This window comes from Lactuca sativa, chromosome 5 (assembly GCF_002870075.4).
Source record: "Lactuca sativa cultivar Salinas chromosome 5, Lsat_Salinas_v11, whole genome shotgun sequence".
Lineage (NCBI taxonomy): Eukaryota > Viridiplantae > Streptophyta > Magnoliopsida > Asterales > Asteraceae > Lactuca > Lactuca sativa.
This window is the reverse complement of record NC_056627.2, coordinates 249,873,168-249,887,844: the sequence shown is the minus strand read 5'-3', so window position 1 is coordinate 249,887,844 and position 14,677 is coordinate 249,873,168. Positions and strand designations below refer to the sequence as shown.

General features: G+C 34.3%; 2 protein-coding genes across 2 annotated transcripts; one reads left to right on the top strand and one right to left on the bottom strand.

Annotated features, from left to right (window-relative positions):
- Positions 1-10,635: 10,635 nt before the first annotated feature.
- Positions 10,636-12,937, top strand: LOC111878315 (RHOMBOID-like protein 10, chloroplastic). Its single transcript, XM_023874827.3, has 9 exons — positions 10,636-10,920; positions 11,216-11,430; positions 11,512-11,566; positions 11,657-11,737; positions 11,831-11,927; positions 12,013-12,080; positions 12,349-12,447; positions 12,559-12,600; positions 12,690-12,937. Exons 1-9 carry the CDS (start codon positions 10,744-10,746, stop codon positions 12,834-12,836), a joined length of 981 nt encoding a protein of 326 aa, XP_023730595.1. The 5' UTR covers positions 10,636-10,743; the 3' UTR covers positions 12,837-12,937.
- Positions 12,938-13,050: 113 nt separating this feature from the next.
- Positions 13,051-14,447, bottom strand: LOC111878316 (transmembrane emp24 domain-containing protein p24delta3). The gene is made up of 4 exons (XM_023874830.3): positions 13,990-14,447; positions 13,527-13,736; positions 13,375-13,451; positions 13,051-13,255 (listed from the first exon to the last, which is right to left on the bottom strand). The coding sequence occupies exons 1-4, from the start codon at positions 14,200-14,202 to the stop codon at positions 13,111-13,113; spliced, it is 645 nt and encodes a 214-aa protein (XP_023730598.1). The 5' UTR covers positions 14,203-14,447; the 3' UTR covers positions 13,051-13,110.
- Positions 14,448-14,677: the final 230 nt, after the last annotated feature.

Genomic DNA, 14,677 nt, shown 5'->3' with positions numbered 1-14,677 from the left:
ATTTGTATTGTTTTTTGAAAAAGTAAATTATAAATAGTTTATTATAGGTTGATTTTTACTAAAAGTGTTTATAGGGTGTCTAAGAGGTGTCAATTTAGCAACACCCATTGTTTACAAAATATTGTTCTCAAAAGCAATAATCACAAAACCAGAGTATCTCTAGAATCCGCTAACATAAAACTAGAAAGATGTGCATGATTACAGATTCACTTTCCCACGATCATCCGAAGTACTTGAAACACGAAACTTAAACCGTAAGTCAACGCTTAGTTAGTTCTCCCAAATTACCACACATAACCAATACAAATAACAACATGCATATATGAACCTTTAGTCTGATTGGACCGCCTCGCAGGGCCTACAGTCTATCTGGACCACTCTTCAGGCCTTCGGCCTGACTGGACCGCCTCACAGGCCTTCAGTCTATCCGGACCCCCCCTGCGGGTATCTTGGCCTTCAGCACAAAGTAGGACCGCCTCAACCCAACAAACCATAACATGTCGATATATATACAATAACAATCAATAACCAACAATGCATGTAACCATACATCTCTACCAATCTAATGCATACTTAGTGAACATAGGTAATCAAACAGATCTATCAGTCTAACACATACTCATCATAACATCAATCCAATATATCATGATATAAAATCCAGTGGGCCGACCTTGGTGCCTTCAACCCACAAGTACAGTGAGGAAAACTTACCTCATAATCTGATGAAATAGTTGAACAACATGCTGCTCTGAATACGAACTCCACTGCTCACCTTTACCACAAACAGTGATCAAATCTCAGTCTATAACTCAAAAAACCCTAGGTCAAACTTGGTCAAAATCATGGTCAAGGTCAAAGGTTAAAAAGTCAATCGAGTCAACTCAGTCTGAGTACGCCCACCGTACTCAACATGTACGCATAGTGTACTCACTAATCTAAAACGTGGCTCAAAAGAGTACATGCGTACTTAGAAGTATGCCCAGCGTAATCAGCAGATGGTAACTTCCTCATTAAGTGCTTATTCACTTAAGTCCTTTCGTTCAAAGCCCAAATCTAGTCCCCAAATAACGTTCTAAATCATAAAGTTTCCAACTTTATGATCTTGCATGGCTATTAAGTGCTCAACAACACAAGGTTCTATACCACTAAAGAGCATGCATAAAGGGATATAAACAATCAAGATTCCATTTTTTGTAGCTCTAGACACTCTAAAACATCCAAAAGGACAACTCATTTGGTCTAGAAGTAGTCCATACTCACTTAGACCAAAAATATGGGACTAAAATCACAAAACTTAGGATCTAACAAGATATAAAGCAAATAAACATCAAGATCTGAACTTTATACCTCCAAAGGTTGTTTGAGGGCGAGATACTTCTGGATCCAGATGGTATTGAGCTTCCAAGGTGAATCCACTTCCTTCTTCCTCCTTCAAGAACACCAACAACACACTCTAAGGCTCAAAATGCTCACAAAGATGGATTAGGGTTCGCAAGGTGCGAAATAGGGCTGGAGGTTGATGAGGAAGGAGTCTTAGGGAGTTAATGATGCTTACATATGGCTCAAACCCTAAAAATTAGGGTTTGACCACTGACCACGTACGCCCAACATACGCATTAAAGTCATGCGGTTCATATTAAAGCACCAAAGGACTAACTTTGCAATAAAATTTCATATCAAGGGTCAACAATGTAAGATACCTGAATAACAAATGTTACAATATGCTTGTTCGAAATCTTTTGCACCACGTAAGAAATCTGAGAGCGATGTTCGAAATACACATTCCAAATAATGTTGTCATTTTGGTAAATACCCAAAAATACACATTCCAAATAATGGTGTCATTTTGGTAAATACCCAAAAAAGAAGGTTTGACCGACATTTTTAATGATCCTTTTTATATGTATCCCTAAAATATATACCTTTTTTTAAACTAACACTTTTATGAAAAATAGATCTTACATTGTAATCGTTTCATACGGGTTCAAAGGACCCGATAATCCTATATATTCATAAAGATAAATATCATTACTTTAAAAAAAAGAGTCAAAAGATAAAAAGCTTTTTTAGTTTATTTGTTAGTGACACAAATATAACATTTCAAATTTTTAGTTTACCTTGACCCAAATTGAAAAACCTCGGAAGAAAACTTGTTAAAATATAGTAAAACAATTAATTAAATATGATGGTTCCATATTTACAACATAAACCCTAACTTCAATTGAGAAAACGCGCAATACACATTATGAATCATCCTAATTTATAAAAGACAATGGTTTAGACGGGATTAGTTGGTGGTTAATCATGAATCCTAAATTATAAAAGAATTTATATGAAAATAAATAAATATCACAAAATAGCAAATTACGACTCGTTTTGTGCTCAATACACATAGATTATACAAATATGTAAAAGTTCAAAAAAAAAAAAAAAGCAAATTTTCATTCATTTTATGCTCAAATACACACAAATCCATGTCGACATGAAGGTCATGATTAACATGATTATAGACATCATGATGCTAGAAAGAGAAACATAAGTAGCAACGTGATGAAAGACAAATAGATGGAAAGTTTAAATTATGGTTTTAGTTTGAACATTTTTTTAAAAAAAGAAAAGCAAGTTTTGAACTTGCTTCTTGTCAAAAAAAAACAATTTCGAAAATAACAAATTTCAAAATTCGTGGTTATTATTTAAATTTTGCACTTGGTCGTTATGAAAGATATATGTTTTAAGATCATAATAACTCCTAATTTATTGATGTAAATGTATTATGTATACACCCTATTTTCTTAATTCAATCATAACAATTGTGTGTGTGGTGGTGGTGGGGTTGTGAAATAAGGTTAAGAGTAAATTACAGTTCTGGTATATTGTACTTATTTGCAATTTAAGTCCTAAGTTTCAAAAATTGATATGGTTGGTTTTTATGGTTACAAAATTATTCATGGTTAATCGGTTATCATCAATCCCTCTCCATTACCATTAAGAACGTGTGAAATGATGAAATTGCCATTTTTTTTATCATTTTTTCTAGTCATGTTCATTTTAATTATTAAAATATATTTATCATCTCACCCACGATACAATCGTAATCCCCACCCCCACCCATCTTAAACCCATAATTGATTACACCAAACACATCACCACTACCATCTTCACCAATCAACAATGCCACTTAAAACTGTTGAACACTACTACAATCATCTAAAATCAAAACTAAAGTTAAATCCATAACCTAAAATCAAAATCAAATTGACAAATTCAAATCTATAAATCTATATCTAAAAATTCAAATCATGAACATTTGATCCAAATATAACCCTATCCCTAAATCAAATTGGGAAGGAAAAAGGAGTGCTAGGTGCGATGAGGCCAATAAATGTATTGATTGATCATGATGATGGTTGCAGTCGCCAATTGGTCTTGAAGCCACATGAGAGAAACATATAGTCAAAGGAGATAATGTGACAACCCGATATTTCGACTCTATGTAATGACCTAAAAAGTCAAGTATTGTAACCACTTTTGAAATAATGAAATTAACTTTGAAAATAAAATGTACAAAAGTCTCTATTGGTTTACCTACTATGTTAGATATTGTGTCAAGGTTTACATAAATACTAAAAACACTAGAATCCGAGTTATAACGAAGAAGTTATGACCATTCTAAGATTTCCGACAAAACCGGCAACACCGATTAAACGAAAAACGCGAAGTTTCAAAACAATAGTTTTTAGCCTTAAGTATCTAAATGAATGTTGTCGATATCATTAAACCGTAAAAGGTACGTAAAAAGAACGTCCAAATCTGACTTCGTATGAGGAAGTTATGATTTTTCCAAAATCTGGATATAGCAGTAGACAACTAAAAACTCGCAATAGAGACTTAGAGACTTTTGGCCGAAACGACCTAAATGAGAATCGAAGGTCCCAACAATAGTAGCGCAACGGTGAAAAGTCTGACGAAAACGGATATCGGATGAAGAAGTTATGGGTTTTTAACGGACTTTTCGTGTCCCGACCCGTTAAAAATGATATAATAAAAATAAAGTCAAAATTAGCCGATGAAGTCTAAACGAGAGTTGTAGAGCCTTTCCACACCTACGCGTGCATATAAAGAACATTGAAATTGGGACTCGTACGCAAAAGTTACGGATTTTACAAGTTCGGGACACAAAATCCAAGGCTGACTCAGCCTCACGACGTGAGGAGACCAAAACTCACGACGTGAGCTCGTGACTGATGGGTGCCAGAGTGTCAGCCACGTCAAATCGTCGAAGAGGATCATGCTGACTAAGCCTCACGACGTGAGACACCCAAAACTCACGACGTGAGACCCTAAAACTCAGCTTATAAATAGAAACCGATGGTTTTGAGTTCTAGTGCTCAATTCTCTCTTCTCTTGTGCTGAAACTCTGCCTCTAAGCCCCCGAGACCCTCCCGAAGCCCCGGTTTTCGTGTACAAGTCCCGAATGAAGGTTTTGCATTCATGAGATTTTCGAGATTCCCGAGAATCCCGAGAAAATCGACTTTCATAAGCCGAAGTTCTGCTCAATTTTCATATCACTATCTTCAATCAACCAAGTGAGTTCATACCCCTATAATCTACACTTTTAAATGTTTTATAAATGCTTCTATATGCTTTTAAGGGGGGGGGGGGGGGGGAATACAAGTAAACACACGGTTATTATAGTGTGTTACATAAAAGTTTCATTATACACTTTTTATCAAGTGAATCATATGTGATTGATAACTACTATATGGAAACTTTCGTATGCAAAATATATCACGATAACATCTTGTCTCTTGAAATGAAATATGTTGATATATATATATATATATATATATATATATATATATATATATATATATATATACAAATCAAACACTATGCTTATACTTTAAGTATATGTGTTCATTTATGGCACTACAAAAGTTATACCTTTCATAACAAGTGAGCATTACACTAGGGTTTACTATACAAACAAAACGCACATTTTGAGAAACTATAATAAGTATAGTTTACGAGAAAATCATGAACATTTACATACTAACGAATACTATATCAAGGAAATACTTTCATATACAAGAACAAATGGACATTTTCATACGTAAATTTGTTTTATACTAAGTTTTGTGAGACATTTCACGTACTTTCGAGTATGCATTTTAAGTCATGTATTATATACCATAATCCCTTGTAGGGGGAGCGTGATACTTGTGTATAGATCTATACGGGATTGACAATCCCGCACCCAAGTTATTAGCTACAGCTAGGCTGGCAGGCCTGGGGTGACAAACGCCATAACTTTCCAACGCCTGAAGAACGTTGTTATAGGCATCCTGGTCAAATAGTATGGTTATAAGACTCACATGGAGTATTAAAAACACATTGATTTACGGGGTTTTTCAAATGCCTTAACGATTTATACATAAACCTACTATTTTAGGCATGAAAAGCACTATTGCATCGTAGTTTTGGAGCAATTAAACTACCATCTACTATAGTAGAAAATATGGGATTTTCTAGGAACATTTAAACATGTACAAACCATTTTCATTCTATTTCATACAAACATTGTCACTAAATACTTATGAACTCATCAGCCTAAATGCTGACAAAGGTCTTTCAAAACTACTTGTATTTCTCAGGAATTCAGTAATACTGGTAATACTACTGCTTTTGAAGAAGGGACGCTGCGACGTTAGTTTAATTTCATTTTGACATCATATTGTAATTTCTTTTGAAACAAGTACTTTCTACAATGTAAACTTTCAAATTATATATATATATATATATATATATATATATATATATATGATGTTTGTGTTACTTTCTTTACTATGTATTCAACTGTTTCGATACTACATGAAGTCATCCGCCCTCGAACGATTCCGCCGTTCTGGTCTGGGGGTGTGACAGATAAGCATCGTATAGAGCATATGGGTGTTAATGGGGACGCCGTCGATGATAGGGAACACAACCAACATTGATTTGTAGGAGGAGGAGGCGGTAGGATGATGAAAGGGTGGCGGTAAGAGCGTTGGTTTTAGCATCAACAATGATTGTAGGACGATGAAGATGCTAAGAGGGGAGGGGCAGGGAAGTCATATAACGGTGTGTTGATTGCCAAAATAAGGTATAAGACTACTAGGTGTGGGCAACATGTTATTACATGTTACCACACCCAAAAAGGTCTCACGTCAGCATCCTACTCATACATGAATGTTATAACACCCAAGGTGGAAATGAGCAACATGTGATAACACCAATTATTTTCTATTTTTTTTAATTTCTTTTTGATGTTTTTCTTTTCTATATTTCGAATTTGTTTTTTTATTTATATCATAATAATTATATTTATCATATAAATTAAATCATAAATTAAAAATAACATTTGAAAAGTAAAAATAAAATTTTAATATATCTTAAGTTAAAAACAACATTAAAAACAAAAAGATTACAACAACAGAAAAAAAAAACATTTAAATACCTAAAAAACAAAAAAAGGATGATAAAACCTAAATTTTTGACCTAAACTATTCATCTTCGTGACCAACATAGATGTAATCCGCCAAGTCTTCAAGGAGTTGCTTGTGTTTTCGTTGGTCTTGAATATCAACCACTCTATGTATTATTCTGATGTCCCTGGTTGAAATTGCACGTGTCTAGGTTCTGTAGGTGAATAAGTTGCAATATTGCATCCTTTATCTTCAACAATCATGTTATGCATTATGATACATGCATACATGATATCTCGTAGAGTGTCTAACTCATAAGGTCTCGCCACATGTTCAACTATGTGCCATTTTGATTTCAAAATCCTAAAAGCACGTTCAACGTCCTTACGTGCTCCTTCTTGTCGTCTCTTGAAATATTTGTCTCTTAGGTATATTGGGTATCGAAATGCCTTCACAAACGTGGAATATGGTGGATATATTCCATCTGTAAGGTAATATCCAAACTTATATTCATTTTCATTCACTGTGAAAGGAGCATCTAATGCTTTTCCTGAAAAAAGATTGTCAAATATTGGTGATTGATTGAGAACGGTGACGTCGTTGTTGGAACCCGCAACCCCAAAATAAGCATGCCAAATCCATAAATCTTGTGAAGCAACAACCTCTAATACCAACAAAGGCACTCCATGATGACTGCTCGAATACTGGCCTTTCTACGCCACGGGGCAATTTCTCTAATTCCAGTGTGTGCAATCAATGCTCCCAAGCATACCCGAAAAACCATATATTTCTTCATGTGCCGCATATAGTTGTTGCATATCATGCAACGAAGGTTTGCGCAAGTATTGGTCACCGAAGGTTTCGACAAGACCTCTTGCCAATAATTACAAACTTTCTCGTGCAGTCCTCTTAAACATTCTCATATAATCGTCAACAGAATCGGGCAACTCCCCGATTGCCATAAGTTTAATTTCAACAACACATTTTTGCAACCCTGTGAAGCCTCGTTTACCTTTAGGATCATATCTCAATTGGAAAAATTCATACCTAAATATATATTTCACATGTAAAAAATTGTATTTATTTGATCTAAAAGTGACATTTATAAATTAGAAAAGTTGACACAAACAATACCTTGCTTCCATGGCGTTGGCTATCATTTCAAACAAATTTTTTCACAAAGGAAACCTTTTTTTGAAATCGCTTGGCTGGTAGACATCATTATCCGCAAAGTAATCGTTAACTAGTCGTCTATGCCCTTCCTTACGATCTCTATTTAATGTCGCACGTTGCGTGAGTAGTGGAGCTGGATCTAGCTGTAGTAGTCTGTCTGTATACTACCAGGACATCATACTCATGAACATATCGTCTTCATCGTTATCATCGTTGTACGGATGAGCCGGATCAAAACGATCCATATTTTGGTTTTGAATTATTGAAAGAAATATGCAATTGAGAAAAATTTATGTATTTTGTAGGTAAAATTGATATAAATTAAGGAGATCTCTAGAAAAGTCCCAAAATTTTCAAAATTTTAGTCCAATTTATGAAAAAGTCCCAAACTAAATTTTGTTTATAGAAAAGCACAAACTATTGGCTAAAACTTCGAAAAAAACCCTTTTTGGCCGGTTTCGTAGATTTAGCCGGTATTCAGTCATTTTTCGTTAGTTTGCTCAAAATATTAGGATTTTTTTTTTTAAAATTACCCGATAACCAAAATATTAAGACTTTTCTGAAAATTGCTATGAAATTAATGGATATTATTATTAATAAATCATTTATAAACATAACCAATATTTTTTTTATTATAAACAAAGGAAATACATTTGTTTTTAATTTCTAGGAATAGAATGGTCGACATGGTCTATTGTTTGTTGACCACTTTAAACTCCTTATGTTCCTCCTATGTATTGTTATACAGGAGTTGATAATATTTACTAATACACAATCAATAAGTGTCTACTTTTTATTAGGTGTGACGCTATAGGATCACATGTTATTAGAAAATATCATTAAATAATAATTCTTGAATATATAGATCTTTCATTATGTTCTTTAACGTAAATACCACCTAACCTCCATACATTATTCGGTAACAACCATTAAATTACAAACATAGTGAAAAATAAACTTTGAATGACAATTTAAATAGATAATCACCCTACACTTTTTTCCATATAAACTATCATTCACGATTCACTTTTTTACATTTGATAAATGTGTGTTAGCCTATGGTTGTTAACGTGTGAGGTATAGATGTTGGGTGGTAGTTAGGTTAAACAACATAAGAGGAACACCAACATTAGAAGAACACTCACTGAGTACATCTCACCATCATACCCACAACGATGCATAGGAGGAACGTAGAAAGTTTGATGTGGTTAATAAGCAATAGAGGAGTACTTAGACCACCAATTTATTCCTAGAAATTAGCAACAAGTGTATTTTCTTTTTTATAATAAAAATATTTTTTATGTTTATAAATGATTTGTTAATAATAATATCCATTAATTCCATGGTAATTTTAAAAAAATTCCTAATATTTTGGTTATAAGGAAGTTTCCGGAAAAGTCCCAAAATTTTAAGCAAACTAACGAAAAAATACGAAATACCGGCTAAATCTTTAAAACCGTCCGAAAAAGGTTTTTTCAAAGTTTTAACCGGTATTATGTGTTTTTCTGTAAACAAACTTTAATTTGAGACTTTATCATAAATTAGACTAAAATTTTGGGACTTTTCTGGAGATTTCCTATAAATTATGTGTATTTATAGTATAAATAAAATTTGATTTTTTTAATCGCCGGTGACCATTTTTAAACAGTCGAAATTGTGACCGTTTAAAGAAAAAAGCTATGCAAAATCGGCGTTTCCTCCCGTGTTCATGATACCATCCGCTAACATAACACCTAATAACGACTTTGGGGGGGGGGGGGGGGAAGGGTTATTAGGATGCCACATGGGCATAACGCCCCTCCCTGTTGCCCAATAATCTTTTAGATAGAGAAAGAGAGACAATCTTGCACAATGCTTCATTGTCGATTGGCGGAACCAGAATTTAAGATTAAGGGGGGCCGAGAGCCTCGTATCGTGATAATATATTAAAATATAATATTATATTAGTCTGAGTCAAAAATTATAAAATCGAAATTGACAAGATAGAAGCTACATCGATCATTATAAAAATCATTTTTCAAAAGTCTTTAACCGGCCATAAACAATGACTCATAATTCTCCAACATCATCTTGTTGTTTGAAAAAAATATATATGATTCCGTTTTACTAATGATTTACCATATGATTATAAAAAAACCGGGGTCCAATATATACATAGAAAGTGAACATTGGCGGTGTCGGTGGCCGGTTCTAACTCCATCAACTGCAGCTGTGTTGCGACCTATGTTTTTGCTTCTTAGGGGGTGTTTGGCTTAGCTTTTCACAACCCAAAAGTCCTTTTTGGAAAAGAAAAAAAGCAAAAGATGTTTGGCAAAGCTAGTTTTAAAAGCTACTTTTGGAGTTCTTATACAAGGAAAAGGAACTTTTTGAAAAACTAATCCAAACACCCCCTTAGACAACTACTTTAAACAAAGAAAGAAGGAGAGAATGAGGATGGAGGGATAAAAGGAAGTTTTTAAATGTTTGAGATCTTAACTAGTGGGTGCCAAAACTAGAGGAGCATCTAATTAAAAATAATAAGCATGTATATATACGGTGGATTTCAATTTTAAGAGGGGTCCATGAACCCCCACTAATTACATGCTGGCTCCGCCACTGCCGACAACACCCTGCTAACTCCGCCACTGGTCGATTGTCTAGCCCTTGCTTTTTGGGGACACCGTGCAAAGGGGCATAGTGTATCCACGCCTTGCTCAAGGCAAGTTTGTAGTCTGTGTTGTTGCGTACACTTGATGTCCTTAGGGCTTGTTTTCAATATTTTAAGCAAATGGTTCCTAAAGCTATCAATAATGTCAACTAAAAAAAAGTAAAAAAAATGATATAGTCATTTTACATGTATTTAACAAGTTAGTATGAGGACCATAACCTTTTGAAAATTACAAGATGAGCCATATTAAAATTTTAAAATTTGGACTCAAAGTGCCAATAACCGAAACCGTAATTCATTTACCGGGAAGAAAACCAATGGAATCTTGACTTGAGTATAAAACGGAAATTGAGTGCACACCAAGACAACGTCAATTAAGAACTTTGGACGGTTGTTTAAAGTCGAATTTGGACGGATTGGGATCAAAACTCAATCAGATAACGGTATCGTTTCACTGCGATGGTTGGTTCGTTTGCACATCAGCCATCGGACTTCTCGATTTCCGGGCTCGGAGCAAGTCCCAAACCTTTCCATCTCATCACCAACGCCGCCGCTCTCCGCCTTGGTCGCTTCCTTCGTCACAGTTTCGTCTCCCATCGCCATCACTTGGAGTCTATTCTGCAATCACCTTTAAAGGCAAGTCCCATTTCTCCTCGTCCTGTTTAATAAATAACACATAGAACTCAATCAGCTTCATGAATATCGGATGATTCTGCGTTTTCAACCAATTGAATTATTACCTGACTCAGAATTAGCACTTCTTGCAATTTTTACATCAATGTCATGCTATTTAAGTAGTTATCACATTCTGTAACCTGTAATTGATCTTGGGGTGAAAAGGGTATTTCATTGGAACTTAGAGTGTATTATGTTTTGCCTATAAGATATGTTAATTGTCAAACAGATTCCTCATCTTATTCATGTTCTCCAGTTAAACGGAGTGTCTCCGGGAAGATCACACCAATTACAATGGTTTAAACTTCCTCAATGGCCTCATGATGCCGTTTCTAGCTGCCTATTGTTTTTTAGTGGAGAAGGAAACCAAACCAATTTTGGAGACCAAGAAAAGGCATACTTAACAACTCCCACAAGAGGTCCAGTTAATAGAAGGAGATTGACAGATACATTGCTTGCCATTAATGTGTTGTAAGTACATGTACATCCCTCTTACTTCTGTAGAGGTCCAGTTAATGGAAGGAAATTTAAAGAGGTAGTTTTTATTTTCAGGGTATATATTGCACAAGTAGCATCAAAAGGACAGTTGTTAATGTGGGGAGCAAAGGTTAGATCTTATGAAGAAAAATTACTTACTGTAAGATGATTTAGATGCTATATGAATTTTTTAAACTTATAGTTAAAAATTTGTGGTTAGATTAATGGTCTAATTGACAAAGGACAGCTATGGAGGCTAGTTACATCTGCCTTTCTACATGCAAATCTCGGACACCTTATGGTCAGGTTTGAGTTTTTCTGCTTCAGATATCGTATTTCCAATAATCTCTATGTAGTACTTCTAAACATGCTAAATCATTTAAACCCTTTTCAGATTAATTGTTATTCTTTAAACTCCATTGGCCCTACCATGGAGCTTCTTAGTGGCCCCAAAAGATACCTGACAATTTATTTGGCTTCTGCAATCTCAAGTAATAATATTAACCTATATATTACATCTGTATGTATGTATGTATTGGAGAGAGTTCATCTAATTTGGTTATATTACAATTATAGGTTCAACAACGAGTTATTGGCTTAATAAATCACCAGCAGTTGGTGCGTCTGGGGCAATCTTTGGATTAGTAAGTTTTTAAATCTTGAAATAACATGTTGAGTTTTCATTTCTTTATTATTTTTCTAATTTTATATTACCTTAAATAAACTCCTGGGAGTGTAATAATTAGAATCTTGAATCTGTACAACACCAAATTATAGCATTGTACGTTAAAAAATCTACCTAAGTGAAAATTGTGTTTTATTTTGATGACATTGCTAAAATTGGGTAAATGTTTTCAAAGTAAAAATGCTTTAAGAGGAACAAAATAAAAGTAGATTGTTATTATGAAATAGGTGGGATCTTTTGCCATATTTGTGTTGAGACACAACAAGATTGTTAAAGGTGGTGTAGGAGACTTGAAGTATGTTGCACGTGTGATCGCCTTAAATATGGTAGTAACATGACACATCTAATCTTATTGTTTCTATTTTCTTGATTTTTGATTTCTATATAATAAGCATCAAACTTATGTAATCTGATCCATACATTCTCTTGCAATGTAGGCCATTGGGCTGTTGTCACAAAGTATTGACAACTGGGGACATGTGAGTAGTCTTTGATCACACTTAGATTCACATTTAGGGTTTCATTTCTCTGATACTAACAAATTTTAAATGTTTATACTTTATCCAAGCTTGGAGGGTTAATAGGTGGAGTTGCTATATCATGGCTTATTGGTCCTGCATGGAGGTTTGAATCATCATCTCATCATGGAAGAAGAGTACTTGTTGATAGAGCACCTATTTTCTCTCTCCCTGGCACAAAACAAGCATCTCAGTAAAATCTATTTCACCAACAATATGTATTCATTTCATCCACAAATACAAAATAAGGGTTCATCCACTTCTAATAATTATATATACAAAGGTTGTTTCCATTTCATCATTGATACCTCGCGTGTTGCATGTCATTTAAACAAACACTTGGTGAGCGACACTATTAAACTCGAATAACAAGATTGAAACACAACCCATAAGAAGACCATTTGCCATATCTTGAAAGAGTAAAGAATGATTCCAATGGTATAAAAAAATGTTGATAATTAACAACAGAATCTAGATTAGTTTCTTCTTTTGAAAGAAGTGTGTCAAATACCATAGTTGTGCAAAAGAAGCCGCAATGCAAATACCTAATGATAATATACTGTACATTGCTACTCGAGAATGTGTGGTCTCACTCACTTCTCTCATCTGTGCCTCCCTGCATAACCAAACAAACCATATTTCATATTAATTAATAAAATAAAATAAAATAAATTTATAAGTATGTTGCTATTATGAGTATATTAAGTGAATAGGAATTCGAAAGAAGCACCTCACCTGCTCTTGATGTAGAGAAGATTATCATGAATGGCCTCCACAGCTCCTTCTAGTTTTCTCAACTCAAGCTCAACACCCTATCAATGTATATGAAGCAATTCAGATTTGTTTTTTTTTTATCTATATATTTATAAAAAAGAGTTATTCCTGACCTCAATTTTTTCTCTCCTTGCAACTGAGTCCCAATCTTTTGCTGCAATTCCAGTTTTCCAGTCAATGTTGACACTTAAAGCTCCACCTTGATTAGGGTCATCTGCCCAAAAGCACACTAGATATTGGCCAGCCTCATTTGTTGTGAATGCAAATTGACCATTAGTTGCATTCTCTTTGTAGTGAAGAATGTTTCCATAAGGTGATGTCACCTACTTACAAAACTTCATAACTAAATGACTATAATATAGAACCAAATTCCAAACCTAAAAACTAAAAACCCTAGCTCTTATCAACCTTCGTTCCTTAAAATATTATACACGAATTCGTGCTTGATTACATATGTCACGTACTTGTTCGATGTTATGACCTCGAAACAAAGCTCAAAATCACATTATTTCATAAGGCTATGTGTGAAATATCAACTACATATTATATATACATGCAGCGAGAAAATGAAATTACCTTGGTGGTGATGGAGGGAGTGGGGTGAATATGAACATTAGAAATGACGACGTAATCAGCCAAAACGACGACATTGGTATGGATTTCCTCCGTCACACACTTCCTTCCCGATTTGGGTAAATTCAACCATATGCATTCGCCATTTTGCACCACGATGAGCATCATTAACAACATCATCTGGAAATGGAACAATACCCTTGCTTTCTTCGTCATCTTCACGCAGTCTCTGTATCGCTGAATCTGGTTTCAGGAGCTGAGATCAGAGAACTGTTCCAAGTTCGGATCTTTCCGATTTTTCGGGCGTTTTGTATTTACTTATTTTATTTATACGAACAGAAACATTATGTTTGTGTGAGTTTTGTGACTTGAAAAACTGGGCAATAGAGAGACACGCGTCACTTTGCTGTGTTTTCCATCGATAATATTGTATTGGAAAGTTAAATATTAAATATCGTTATATAACATACTCACAGGTAAAATTCGTTATTATTATTTTTTTGTTTTGTTTTTGTTTTTGACATTTGTGTTGATTTCTTGAATGATAAAGGTTTGAGAAATTTAGAGAGAGAGAAAAGTTTGATGAATGTTTGATTTTTCATTATTGAAAAGAAACAAATACTAAAGCTAACTATATACAAGAAGGAAAAACGAACTTAACAAACTTCCAACTGTCTTTATGCACTGCTTT